This window comes from Orbicella faveolata, unplaced genomic scaffold (assembly GCF_042242905.1).
Source record: "Orbicella faveolata isolate gen_17 unplaced genomic scaffold, um_ofav_v1 contig_3, whole genome shotgun sequence".
Classification (NCBI taxonomy): Eukaryota; Metazoa; Cnidaria; class Anthozoa; order Scleractinia; family Merulinidae; genus Orbicella; species Orbicella faveolata.
The window spans coordinates 18,408,451-18,422,500 of NW_028301558.1; the positions used below are offsets into that span (position 1 = coordinate 18,408,451).

Below are 14,050 nucleotides of genomic sequence, written 5' to 3' on the forward strand. Positions count from 1 at the left end.
TCCAGACTCCCATCTTCCGTGCAAGCTACGTCAAGTGCGAAGGTTTGAAATATACACACGAAAAACAATGATGGCGGCCGGGTCACGCTCACTTTGGTCAAACCTAACTAGGAGCAATTTTACGCTTTGTTTATATAGATGTAGAACGAATCGTTTACGACTGAAAAGCTCAGTGGCATCGGAGAACACTGCAAGAAAAAAACTGTTTCAAAGAAGAGGTTTTTGGGTTTTTTTTGGAACGGCCACGTCTGTGTTGGGTTTCACGGCGTATTATAACAGACTTTGGGAAGCTAAACAACGTAGAAGACTAAGAGTTTCAGTCGAGGGAATAGGAAGATTTTTCAGGTGAGTAAAAATAACTCAACAGACTCTTTTCACTCCACAGTGGTTGTCTCAAAAACTAAGACATAATATAAGATCAGACCCCCTCCAAATCTCGAAATCTAAGGGTGCGTTCCTTTGGGGTGATCTGGATCAGGATCAGTGATCCAAGATCACTCGGATCATGATGCATCAAAGGAACCGATGAATCCGTGACGAGAGTGGATTCATCGGTTCCTTTGATGCACCCATGATCCGAGTGATCTAATGGATCACTGATTCTGATCCAGATCACCCCAGAGGAACGCACCCTAAGAATTAAGACCCCCCCCCCCCCTCCTCCGATTCTCAAAAACTACCATATCATGTGACTTCATGCATGAGGCATTCTTGTTGTTGTTGTTGTTGTTAACCAGTGTTATGCCATTTGCCTACAAGTTGACCAGCGCTTGAGCATATTCTGGTACATCCTGTGCATACAGTATTCTAGGACAGGCTGTGCAGTTGCAAACATATTACAAGGTTGTCAGAAGTATGATATATGTATAGTCATCTCGAAAGATACGCAATCTTGAAGCTGTCCACTTCGAAGTTACTCGATCAAAAGCCAGCAGGCACAGTCTCACCAAAAATGGAACAACTATTCATGAAGGCTTAACTCTGCCAAACTCGCCAAGAACCCTATCGAGAAAAACGAGAGCCTAGAACAGGCTATTTAACCTTCAGTGTGCAGTCCACAGTCTTCATTTTACACTGACAGATTTACCCAAATATTTATTTTCCATTAACCAGTTAAATGTTTATTTTTTTTTTTGTCTTAATAGGTGTTTCTATGTTGGTATGAACATATCCTTAGACTACTGGTGGACTCTTCGGACATTAGATCCTGTAGGTAAAAAATTTGTTAGATGTAAACCCACATACCAGTAAACAAAAAAATTAAGCTTTTGAGTAGTATTATGTATCTACTATCACACAAGTCACGTGTTTTCCCCTACGTACATTGCAATGCCTTACAAACCCTTGCAAAGTAAATTTTGTTCGTAGCAAAGAGTTACTTTCATGATTTCTGCATAGCAAAATTTGGGCTGCCTTTGTTAAACTTTTATTTTCCTCAGTTTCCAAATTCAAATTCAAATAGGTTATTCAGAAAAAAATAAAAAAAACAAAAAACAATCCAAAGTCTTTAGACAGTGTACTGAACTTTTTTAAAAACTAAGATTGTTTTTAATTACATGCACAATTGAATGTTTTTCAATCAGTGACTAAAAAGTAGTAATATCATTAATTACATGTATCTTGTGTGTTGTATAATTTGCTGTTAGAATGGAGAGGAATATGCCCAAGCTATTAAACAGTGTCACCAGAGGGCAGCAGACAGGATTGTAGTGGGAGCAGTTGACAATGGAGGGCTATACATCAAGCTAGGGCAAGGTCTTGCTTGCTTTAATCATATCCTTCCACGGGAATACACGGAGACTCTTCAAGTACTACAAGACAAGGTACTGAGAAGTCCCTCAAGGTGTTTTCCTTTGTAGAGGCTCCTCAGACAGTGTTTGTGTACAATGTACTATGTACATTGTATCAATTAAATCTATACATAATATATTTTATATAAAATTAATATGGAACAGGCTTGATTACCAGCTCCTGTTCAGGAAAGAAGCCTGAGTTACTAGACTGTACTCAAGATACTGGTGGAAACAGAGCCTAAAAACAGAAATAAGAGGCGAGTGTCTTCTCTTATAATTATTTCTTCAAAAGCAGCCTAAAAGATACCTTGAAAGCTAAAAATAGTGACGTAATTCATCATGAACATGCTAAGTGCAGTGAGACCAGAATCCTTGATTTATACCCCTAAGTGAGAGGACAAGCATCCCCGACCTTTTCATGTGAGAACCTTCCCCAGCCCCCCCCCCCCCCCCACCCCCCGGCCCTCCCAGGATTTACTGCCTACACATACATGGGAGCCACTCTACTTGTTTTCACTAAGAAATCCATTAGGAAGAAGATCTGTTGACTATCTATCAACTCTTTCCTGACATAGATCCTTATTTTTGCAGGCTCTTCGAAGGAAACATGGAGAGGTCAGTTGTTCAAATTGTTTTTCAATTGATGTGTTTTACCCTAAGCTTAGTCTGCCTTAAAGTATTGAATACCTAAAGGATTTGGTCAAAATTTTGTCATTGCCACATGGTCCATTGAACATTGATCATGGTTACAAGACAAAACATGACCTGCAATGTTGTACTTAGTATGAAAGGTTCAAATTTAGAGGCAACAAATAAAATTTAAAAACCAGGCAGTAACTTCATCACTGAAGATCATGAAAGTGATTTTTTAAAGCCCATTGATTTTCCTTACAGTGTTACTATCCAGGGGTTTCATTAAGGGCCGGGCACCAGGCCAATTGACTGGCTGTGAGGATGATTTTGTCTACCTGCTTTGACTTATAAAGAAATTCAGTTCAAAAAGCTTTGCTCGCCTGTAAAAACCAGTTTCCCTCCTGCTGAAAATGTTAATGAAACCACTGTGTACCTCAAGCAAATAACAGACTTTGCACTGCCTGCATGCACTGCAGACCTTGAAAATGATTGAAAATCCTGATCAAGTGAGAGAGGTTTTTCTACTCTTGTGCCATTTTAGGTCGACGAGCTTTTCCTTGAGGACTTTGGTAAGAAAGCTCATGAGTTATTCCTGGAGTTTGATTACAATCCCATAGCAGCTGCTAGTCTGGCCCAGGTGCACCGAGCTGTGAGGCATGATGGCAGAGAGGTGGCAGTCAAGGCAAGAAACAAATTCTGATTGTTACTGCATAGCTTACCACAATCTGTGTAGTTCTTGTGGTTCAATATTTAACTCTGTAGAACTTGGTATTTTCCTTTGTTCTGGATAACGTGTATGAAATAAGGAAAATGTACCAAGGTTAACATTGAAATTGTACCAAGGTTAACATTGAACAACAACATGATCAAAGATTTGTGACCTCTCAAGCGAAAACAATTCCTAACAGCTAGTTGTAAGACATGTCGTGCCTCCAGCTGTTTTTTTTCTCTGTTGTTGTTTTTGTTTCTTTGTTTGTATGGTTGGTTGAATAATTATCTTTGGGTAGGGGGCTTACAGTGAGCTGAGGGTGGGGGGGGGGGGGGGGAGGCTAAGGGTTTGAGTTCACAGCTCGCATGGCACTGTGATATGCGAACGGAAAAAGTGTTCAGCTTGTATTCTTCAAGTCGCCAAAAGATAGAGACTGGACTTCAGACATTAAAAAGCACCTGGCTGTTTTTTTAGTGATAGTGACTATTTCTTTGTGGTTCATTTACAATAGATGCAATATATTGACCTTCTGGACAGATATGATGGTGACCTGTGGACGTTAAAACGCTTGCTGCAAGTCATTGCCTGGATGCATCCTTCATTTGCTTTTGCTTGGGTTCTTGATGTAAGTTTTTTCCTTGATGTGTTGTTGGAATTTATCAACTTATCAGCTAAGGGTATTCATATTTTGCTAAATAATTGACAGAAAAGGAATCACAAATTTAAAATTTAATTTTATTTATGTATTAGACCTGTTCTTGGGAAAAGGATAACATAGGAAAAGGTTTCCAGAGGCTACTTAGTTTGTTTTGTGTCCAGGGGGGACTCTAGCCTGCCGTGGCAGGCATTTGAAGGGGTAGGGTATTGAGCCAAAACAATATGACTCAGAGGAGATAATGTGTTGTGTTAGAACTAGTACCTCTTAGTGGTGAAAAAAGCCAGGCCCACAAAACAGTATTTTGATACCTCTTAGAGGTTGTTTTCCAAATTTTCGACGGGCATCCCCTTCCTTTTGATATGGAGTCCACCCCTTGAGGTTTGTGCTATAACCCAACTCCACTTGGTAGCTCATGCTTGACGTAATATTGCATTTAGATTACCTAGCAACATGCCTGCCACTAAATCTCTTGCTCGGAGTTTGGACAAAAAAGTTAGCAGTATAGATTGTTTATGGATTTATAAACGAAAATGCCCTTCTTTGCTAGGACTTACAAGAAACCTTGAAGGAAGAGCTTGATTTCGTACATGAAGGCCACAATGGTGAAAGATGTGCAGAAGAGTTGAAGCACCTTAGTTATGTTTACGTGCCTGAAATACACTGGGATCTTACTACCAAGGTAAGAATCACTATTTGATAGCTTGTGTTGTTTACGCTATACTTGAAGTCGAAGTTGTGACAGATTGGTTTTTTAACTGGAGTAAGAAGTTAGGCAAAAGATGTAGGTAACGTGATGCAAAACTGAAGAGGAACAAGGATTTTCAACACCTACAATGGGCATGATTGAGACGGATTACTCTACTTAATACTGTCTTAAAAAATTTTAGGCCCCATTTTTCAACTCATGCCCTCCATAATGCTGAATATTTACTTACAGCGTGTGCTGACGGCGGAGTACGTTGATGCATGTAAAGTAGATGACGTCGAGGGCCTCAAACAGAGAGAACTGGATGTGGCTGATGTAAGTCTACAATAACTCACTTATGACCATTTGTCATGTGAAGAAAAAGCACCAAAGAAAATGGCATTTGATAAATTTTTTCTGCCTTTGACATTGACTCTTGGTAAAATGTGTCGAATTCAGTGGTATCTCTTTAAGAAATTGAAGTCGGTGAAATTTAGCCAAATTTCCAAAACATGGCTTCTGGCGTCCGGCCACTAAGCTAAAAGTGGACTTTTAGCAAGCGTTCTCGTCAATCTGAGGTCAAATAACAGAAATTGGTTTCTCGGATATTAACGTGTTACTTTTTAAAAGGCGGCTAAGTTTAAGGCTGTTATTAACAAGCAAAACAAACGTGTGCACATTCAATACACTTCCTATGTTGTTCATGTGTCCTTAGGTTGATGAGAAGATGATCAAAGCATTCGGTGAGCAGTTATTTCGCAGTGGATTCATTCACGGTGACCCTCATCCTGCGAACGGTAAGTCCGATGGAGGGGCATACGGGGTCGGAGTAAAGGGGTGGGAACTCTACGGGATGCAGGAGACAAGAGGGCGGGAAATGCAAGAAGAAGATAGCGAGAACTGGGAAAAAGGCAACACTTTATTTTGCCACGTGACGTCGAATCCAGGTTTGAAAGTTTAGCAAGAATCACAGTTTTAACCCAACAACATTAACCCTGTGTTCATCTCTTACATGGGCACCCAATAAATCAATAGCAATCAAACATGAAGTTCAGTGATAACTGTTTATTATCGCGCGACTTTGAACAACTCCGACCTGATGTGTTATTTTCTAGTTTGACATGCTGCAGTTGTTGTTGTCAACTGCTGCTGTTATTTTTTGCTCTTGCTGTTGTTGCCTCTTCCATGTCCTGCGTTTACTAAGCTTAATTTTCCTCTCTATCGTAGTTCTTGTAAGGAAAGGCAAAGACAATAAAGCTGAAATAGTGATTATTGACCATGGGCTTTACGAGACACTTCAACCCAGGTAATATAAACTCAGATGACATTTACTTGGATCGCATAGTCGCCGTTTTACATGTATGCATACAGTAAAGCGAAAAATTTATTTTAACCTTTAGCTTGTTTTTTGATCTGCACTTCTTTTCCTCGTCTGGCGATACCGTCAGCGATATCTTACATTGCACGTGCAAGAAACCATCATGGGTTTGCCAGCATCTTGTCAGAATTCCCCTAACAATTCCTCTTCACCATGAACTGCGACATTTTCCTCATTTTTCTCAAGTTTAGTCGAGTGGGTGACCACACGAACGCGCGCGCAAATCACCTCGCGTGAGGAGATGCTACGCGTCGGAGATGTCTCCATTGAGGTGATTTTCGCGCGTGTGTGAGTGGTCACCCACTGGACCAGCCCTCAGACAAGTGAGGGACTATACTTTTAGTCTACCCGGCAGTATGGCACCCATTTATCTTTCTGAGTTAAGAGCTGAACTGTCAGAAGTCGGTACACCTGTATCTTGCACTACACAACACTACGACCCCGGCCAGTTCTCTATCCATGAACTCTTGATTCAGAGTTGAGAGTCTAAGGGGCTAGATCTTGACACTTACGCCAACCAGCGCTTGCATCATGCAAAGTTTTGTTTATCCAATAAACTTGTTTTTCTAGGGACAGAGTTGCCTTGTGCCTACTGTGGAAGTCCATCGTGTTGAATGACCAGGATCGCATGCAACATTTCAGTAAACAACTTGGAGTAGATGGTAAACGTTACCTCTGTGATTTGTGTAGTTTATTGTTGATATTCTTTTCTCTCGTTGTGTAGGTTAAAATTGAACCCAATGTTCTGCGTCCTGCGTGAAATTTTCAGCAGTGTTTTCTACAAGCTTTTCCCAAAATTTAAACTTCGCAGACCAAAATAGAAGGCATCAAGTTGAATATCAGTTTTAACTATCTAAACTCTTTTTTCAGATTATGAAAACTTTTGCCAGATCCTTCTTCAGCGTCCGTTTGTGTGGGGAAGCGCTGGCATGTTATTCACATCACGAGTAACAGACGAAGACTTGGAAATCATGACAAAACTCGCTCAAGGACACTTTGAGAAAGTGATTATCATTCTTAGGCAGCTCCCGAGAAGCATGCTTCTCGTTTTCAGGTGCTTATTAAGTGAAAGCATTTGTGATATAAGCAATAGAGCACTTTTTTCGTGTTTACGTGGCCTCATCTAAACACGAGGAGGGTGGGAGAATTCGAGACAGTTATGCAAACCCGAGACGTAGTCGAGGGTTTGCATAACGTTCGAGAATGACAGCGCGCGTAGTAGACTTTCAGTTATTTTATAAAACTTGTTGTTGTAACGCTGACATTTTGTTGGCTCTTCACATCCCAAAGGAGTGATACATACTTTTTTACCAGTCAAGAGTAGAGGGGGGAGGGGAGGGGGGGGGGGGGTGTAAGTCCCGTGCACTACTCATTTTCCTTGGAGATAGAACAGGGGCCTCTGTCAGACACAGTTGAACCTACTGAATGACCAAGTGACTGTGTGTAATGCTACTTTCATCACTTTACTTTAATGGCTTTTAATATTTTCCTTGGATCTCGTCTAACTTTCCTTTTCTTATTGTGATTTACGATAATTATTTTTACCGTTAAATGAAATGATCCTTTCGGCAACAATTTCCGTTATTTTCATATCTGTAAATAACATTCCTTGTTCTGGGCCACAATATCTCTCTTCCCCATCCCCCGATAATTAACAATTATTCACCGAAGTGGAGGTGAATAGTGGTGGATATTTGCCGAGCCGCGAAGTGGCGAGGTAAATATCCATCACTTTCACCGACGCTGAGGTGAATAATTGTTTTAGTATATACCACACAAGCTGAATACTTAGCGGACCAAAACTTAATTTTATGTGTGACAAGCGGTCGGAAATTTTAAAATCTCTCGCGCCGGCTGCTCGGAGGTGAATAGTACTTGCTAATCACCTCGGAGTTCACCAGTCAGAGCGCGCGAAAAGCACTATTCACTTGTGTGGTATATCAAAATGCTTGCTGTCTATTCAGATAATTTATAGCTAGTTTTTGTTATCCATATTTAGGAACTTAAACACTGTTCGTGCCATCAATCAAGAACTAGGAGAACCAGTGGACAGATTTGTTCTTATGGCCAGATGGTTAGTAAGCTTTATTGTATTTATTTCACACCTTCTTTGTCAAACTCGTTTCTTAGAAATGGCTCTGGGAGCGACAAAAAAAAGGAACAATGAAGGAAAAAAGTACTCAAGTTAATATGCTGATAATCTTTTTAAAAGGTCATGGGCTCTACTCCCGTTGGAGGCACAAAAAATTTATTTTCTGAATTATTCTGAGTATGCTTCTTCGTTCATTCTGTTTAGTCTCTTTCATCCAAGCTACCATTCCACGTACCACCAGAAAAATTGCTCGACTCTATTGGGTAAAAAGGCTAAAATCGTCAGTTTAACATTATGGCTTTACTTTGCAGCGCCATCGCTGGAGTTCACGGTGATATAAAACATAACAGTGTGTGGTCAAAAGTGAAGACATCCTTTGAATCATTTGTCCTTGATATCAGAATAAGGTACTACTATAAAACCATGATACTCATATACGTTAAGGACGTCCTTGTCACATGCAATCTTCACATACCAACAGACTTCTTGGACATCATACATCCACTGACCATATTTTGGTCGGGTTTGAGACGGGAGGCACTACCTCACGGACGACGAACAAGAATAGCTCTTGCTTTATTTGATTGCTAACCCTAACCCTTACCCGTAAACTAATCTTAACCTAACCTAATTCTCGTCCTAACCCTAATCTAGCCCAAAGAAACTAAACTAACCCTAAAATAGTGCTAAATACTAAATCCCCACTCCACGCCCCTGAGTTTTTAATACGCGACGTTCGTGATCTGCCGTGGCGTGACGTGACGTGATGTGACGTGATGTCTCTCGAGATAGATGTTCCCTTCTGTGGTCTGGTCTGGACAATGTATCACTAAGTGTTGCCATTTTTGGTAATGTTAAGGGACTGGTATGCTAATCGTTAAGGATAATTCTCGCTGGAGCTCCTGTGACTGACAGATTTCACGTTGTGTCATTGACAGAGCCATGAGCTTCAGAGCGTGGATGATGGAAACGTACATACGGGTTCTCCAGTACCTGGGCCGAGCGCCAAAAGACATGGATAAATTAACGTCCAAATTGAAGACATTACATGAGCTTGACACCATCAAGGCACAGCGGCCCAACCAAGGGACGGTCTCGTTCTCGTAATAGCTAGAAGAAAAACAAAGGATTGACAAGAAAAATAGCTTCATTAAAAATTGGTTCAAGTGATGTACATCTTAAAATTCAGAACCGAGAAATTTTTATTAAATTTCAGTCACTTTGACCATATTCGTATTCCCGGTATTGGACTGGAACTAGCTTGCAAGTGAGGCTCATGCGGGGAATCTTTTCAAATGCAAATAGCATTTATCCCTTTTTAATGATATTCTCCTCTACTGTAAGGTAGTTCCTCTACAATACAGTGAATACAAATACTGTCTTTTGTGAGTTAGGTCCTGAATTAACCTGAGGATCGCTTACTATATATAATGTTTTGTTCGTTTCGTTTATTTATTAGTGTTTTTTTTTTTTTAGTAAAGCTAAGTTTTTTATAAAATTGAGATCATTTAACGTTTTCCGGGTCGTGATCGCTTGCCTAGTCGTTTTGCGTTAGGCTAAAACTTAAAGGTCGTTGCCGAATCCATTTAGTATAAATCTACAAGCGTTCTATCACAATTGCCCTTCTCTGATTGGCTACGCTATTCACTATCTATTCTGTGATAGATAGTGAGTAGCGTAGCAGTGTGTCTTTGTTAACAAAATGACGGCCGCTTCTTGGTCTGTGAAGAGGATTTAAATAAAGTTTTGAACGACTAGTAGATTTATACTAAAACAATTAGATTATTCGCTCTCGTTTTCTATGCGTGATAGCAATCTCGAGCTCGTAATCTAATTGTTAATGAATGTAATGCACACATGCTGATAATATTGACAAGGGGATAAGAGGAGAAACCTGGGGAAGTGACTCTCGTGTGAAAAGTTCGGGGAAGCTCGACGGAAAATTTGAATTTAACCCCTAAAGCCGCTAAAGGAGACCAATCATGGCGTGGATCGAGAATTAATTTACCGCTAAAAGATACCACTTAAAACGGAAATGACAGCGTTTTTTATATTATTTCTTCGAGTGCACCCTGAAAGACATGACGGCCAACAATTCTGGCGTTTAGTCCTGAACACCCTAAGCGAAATCACAATCCTTGATTTATTCCCCCAAGCAAGAGGACGAGCATCGCCGACCTTTTCATGTTGGAGTCCCCCCAGGGAGTGTAATGTCAAACTTTTGTAGAATTCTAGTCTTAACGCAGAGCGTCTCAACTCTCTTTGAAGCTTGTTGGAGTACCAGACCAAAACCATTTGTATGCGAAAACTTGCCGCGCTTGCCGTTGGAAATAACAACGTGCGATAATTGCAAAAGGATTTGTTTTCTAATCACTCTGCAGTGAAATGAAAACAAAATAATTTCACCAGTCGTATAGGAGGGGGCATCTCGTTTATCGATCAGACAAGAACCGCCCTAACATGGTTTATTACAACAAACATAAACGGCCCTGGATAGGTATTAATTCAACAAATGTACCGAACAAAAACACGCAAATTTTACGAAAACAAAATTTCCAGAATGAAGTGATCAAAAGCTGAGATGCCGTCGAGTGACAACTCCTAACGGACAATCTCCTGAAATGTTCACTTCTCAGCATAATTACGTAGCCCGCATACCAACGAATCTACACACCGACACTCAACTATCTTACAATAACAACGTGAAAAATTATATTTATTGATACCAAAATAAAAGGAAACGAGGGAATGCATGCTAATAAAACTGTTATAACAGCACTTTGCATTCTTTGCCTATTTTTGACTTCATCAGAAGGTCTTAGGAAGCTTAGGCCCGGTCGTCCACACTACACCGGAGGAATTTAAAAACGCAACAATCACCGGTCGTTTTATATTTTTGTTTGAGGAAATCTCGGTCAGGGAATCACGTGGGTCTCCTGATCCTATCGTGTTCGAAAAGGTCCGTTTTAAAATGTTTTCCGTCCACACGAAAACTCAAAGCCGGCGTTTTCAAATTCCTTCGGTTTGAAGAGCGTTTTCGAAAAGCTCCGTTTACGTGACGGATTACTCTGGACCGTAGGCCTAACCGTAGAAATAAAGCTGTAAGCGTTTTCAAATTCCTCCGGCGAAGTGTGGACGGAGTCTGGAGCAAACCACGACGTCAATGAGCACCATCAAACAAAAGGTTTAATGAGCAAAACAAAGACTGTACAAGTGTGTTCAGTAAGCCTTTGTACATTTCATAGCTTTCCTCTGCAAATCAACAACGCAAAATGACCGCGAACGCACGCGAACGATGAGTCGAACTGCTAATTTTTCGTGTTTCCATTTAAAATTGAACGCCGTCATTACATGTTTAGCCTGAGCGAGATTTTAGAGCCATAGGCATCCTGGATGGCTGCTGGAAGGTCGATACACTTGTTTAACGTGGGGTCTGTCATCCTAAGTGGCTGCTTTGTGGTTTGCTCATGTTTTATCCCAGGACCAATCGAACGCAGATGAGAGTATCGTGTAAAAACCGTAAAAAAAACACATAAATTGCAGCTCTGCCAACGTTCTTTTTAATTCAGCGATTAAGTTGTCGAGCGTTTTGGTAGAAAGTATTTCCCTCCTGCTGAAACTATCTCGTTTACGTTACTTCGCCGATGCAATACCTTTTCATCTTCCCCATTACTACACGGCAATCTTTTGCATCTTCTTCTTCAGTATAGCTTAAGGCTTTGAACACTTAAAGGCCATCGTCATCAATAACGTCCTTGAACATGGCCTTCCCGCTCCAAACCAAGTAATTATTACAGTATTTCTCATTCCATAGCTTCCAGTTCTCGAGGATCTCGCTACTTAATTTGCCTGAAATCTAAATGTTGTGGAGACAATCATGATATTTGGTGGAGTAACATTGAATATTGTGATGCTTTGGCGGCGAGGCCCTGGAAGTTGTTTTCGCTCGTAGGCATTCGTAGACGGTAGACGTTGTCGATGAATTTGAACTACCCTTTCGCTGCAACGTGTAATATTAGATGGCGGAGAGAACCCGTAAACGAACCTCATCAATCAAGGCTACTGTAACTGAAGAAACACAAGGTGAACGGGAATATTAATACATAACTGTATGTATAGCATAAATTACATAGCCGTTACAGAGCATAAGCGTGCATATAAAGGATGTTTGGCAAATTAACATATTATAACCTTAAATTAATGTATGACCGCCATTTTGAATAATCAAATCCAGCTGGTGTCAGAAAATCGTTTGTTCGGTTTGGCTATGACGTCAGTGCTTTTTCATTGGCTCACAGCCAAGTCTTTTGTTCTTTCGCTTTATAAGTGTGACACCACCCGGATGGTTGGGCGGCCAGTTAATTCCACCGCAATATACACATCTCTCTTATAATAATCAAGTATTCTTCCTCAACAACCCCCATAAATATCCCCCCAATATCCACTCACAGCCTACATCTCATTAACCCCCCAAGTATACCTACACAGCCTACATCTCATTAATCCCCCTACATAAACCTACACATCTTACATCTCAACAATCCCCACATATACCTACACAGCCTACATCTCAATAATCCCCTACATATACCTACACATCCTACATCTCAATAATCCCCCCACATATACCTACACAGCCTGCATCTCATTAATCCCAATATCCACTCACAGCCTACATCTCATTAACCCCCCAAGTATACCTACACAGCCTACATCTCATTAATCCCCCTACATAAACCTACACATCCTACATCTCAACAATCCCCACATATACCTACACAGCCTACATCTCAATAATCCCCTACATATACCTACACATCCTACATCTCAATAATCCCCCCACATATACCTACACAGCCTGCATCTCATTAATCCCCCACATATACCTACACAACCTACATCTTATTTATCCCCCTACATAAACCTACACATCCTACATCTCAATAATCCCCCTACATAAACCTACACATCCTACATCTCAATAATCCCCCACATATTCCTACACAGCCTACATCTCATTAAACCCCTACATATACCTACACATCCTGCATCTCAATAATCACCCACATATACCTACACAGCCTACATCTCATTAGTCCCCTACATATACCCACACATCCTACATCTTATTTATCCCCCTACATAAACCTACACATCCTACATCTCAACAATCCCCCACATATACCTACACAGCCTACATCTCATTAGTCCCCTACATATACCTACACATCCTACATCTTAATAATCCCCCACATATACCTACACAACCTACATCTCAACAATCCCCACATATACCTACACAACCTACATCTTATTTATCCCCCTCCCCTACATGAACCTACACATCCTACATCTCAACAATCCCCCACATATACCTACACATCCTACATCTCAATAATTCCCCATATATACCTAGACAGCCTGCATTTCATTAATCCCCCACATATACCTACACAACCTACATCTTATTTATCCGCCTACATAAAGCTACACATCCTACATCTCAATAATCCCCCACATATTCCTACACAGCCTACATCTCATTAATCCCCTACATATACCTACACATCCTACATCATCCCCCTACATAAACCTACACATCCTACATCTCAACAATCCCCCACATATACCTACACATTCTACATCTCAATAATCCCCCAAATATACTTACACAGCCTGCATTTCATTAATCCCCTACATATACCTACACATCCTACATCTTATTTATCCCCCTACATAAACCTACACATCTTACATCTCAACAATCCCCCACATATTCCTACACAGCCTACATCTCATTAATCCCCTACATATATCCACACATCCTACATCTTATTTATCCCCCTACATAAACCTACACATCCTACATCTCAACAATCCCCCACATATACCTACACAGCCTACATCTCATTAGTCCCCTACATATACCTACACATCCTACATCTTAATAATCCCCCACATATACCTACACAACCTACATCTCAACAATCCCCACATATACCTACACAACCTACATCTTATTTATCCCCCTCCCCTACATGAACCTACACATCCTACATCTCAACAATCCCCCACATATACCTACACATCCTACATCTCAAT

At 40.6% G+C, this 14,050-nt stretch overlaps 1 protein-coding gene across 1 annotated transcript; it reads left to right on the forward strand.

Annotated features, from left to right (window-relative positions):
- The first annotated feature begins 15 nt into the window (after positions 1–15).
- LOC110057408 (putative aarF domain-containing protein kinase 5) lies at positions 16–10,726 on the forward strand. The gene is made up of 15 exons (XM_089297960.1): positions 16–345; positions 1,146–1,209; positions 1,647–1,823; positions 2,385–2,408; positions 2,968–3,108; positions 3,647–3,760; positions 4,341–4,472; positions 4,731–4,814; positions 5,194–5,275; positions 5,706–5,784; positions 6,427–6,518; positions 6,727–6,910; positions 7,856–7,930; positions 8,260–8,355; positions 8,887–10,726. The coding sequence occupies exons 1-15, from the start codon at positions 68–70 to the stop codon at positions 9,053–9,055; spliced, it is 1,791 nt and encodes a 596-aa protein (XP_089154086.1). The 5' UTR covers positions 16–67; the 3' UTR covers positions 9,056–10,726.
- Positions 10,727–14,050: the final 3,324 nt, after the last annotated feature.

Excerpts from the sequence above, each read along its gene's own strand:
- LOC110057408 (XM_089297960.1), top strand. The coding sequence starts at position 68 with ATGATGGCGGCCGGGTCACGCTCACTTTGGTCAAACCTAACTAGGAGC. Across the intron at positions 3,109-3,646 it reads GCAGAGAGGTGGCAGTCAAG|ATGCAATATATTGACCTTCT; the intron begins GCAAGAAACAAA and ends CATTTACAATAG. Across the intron at positions 7,931-8,259 it reads TTTGTTCTTATGGCCAGATG|CGCCATCGCTGGAGTTCACG; the intron begins GTTAGTAAGCTT and ends TTTACTTTGCAG.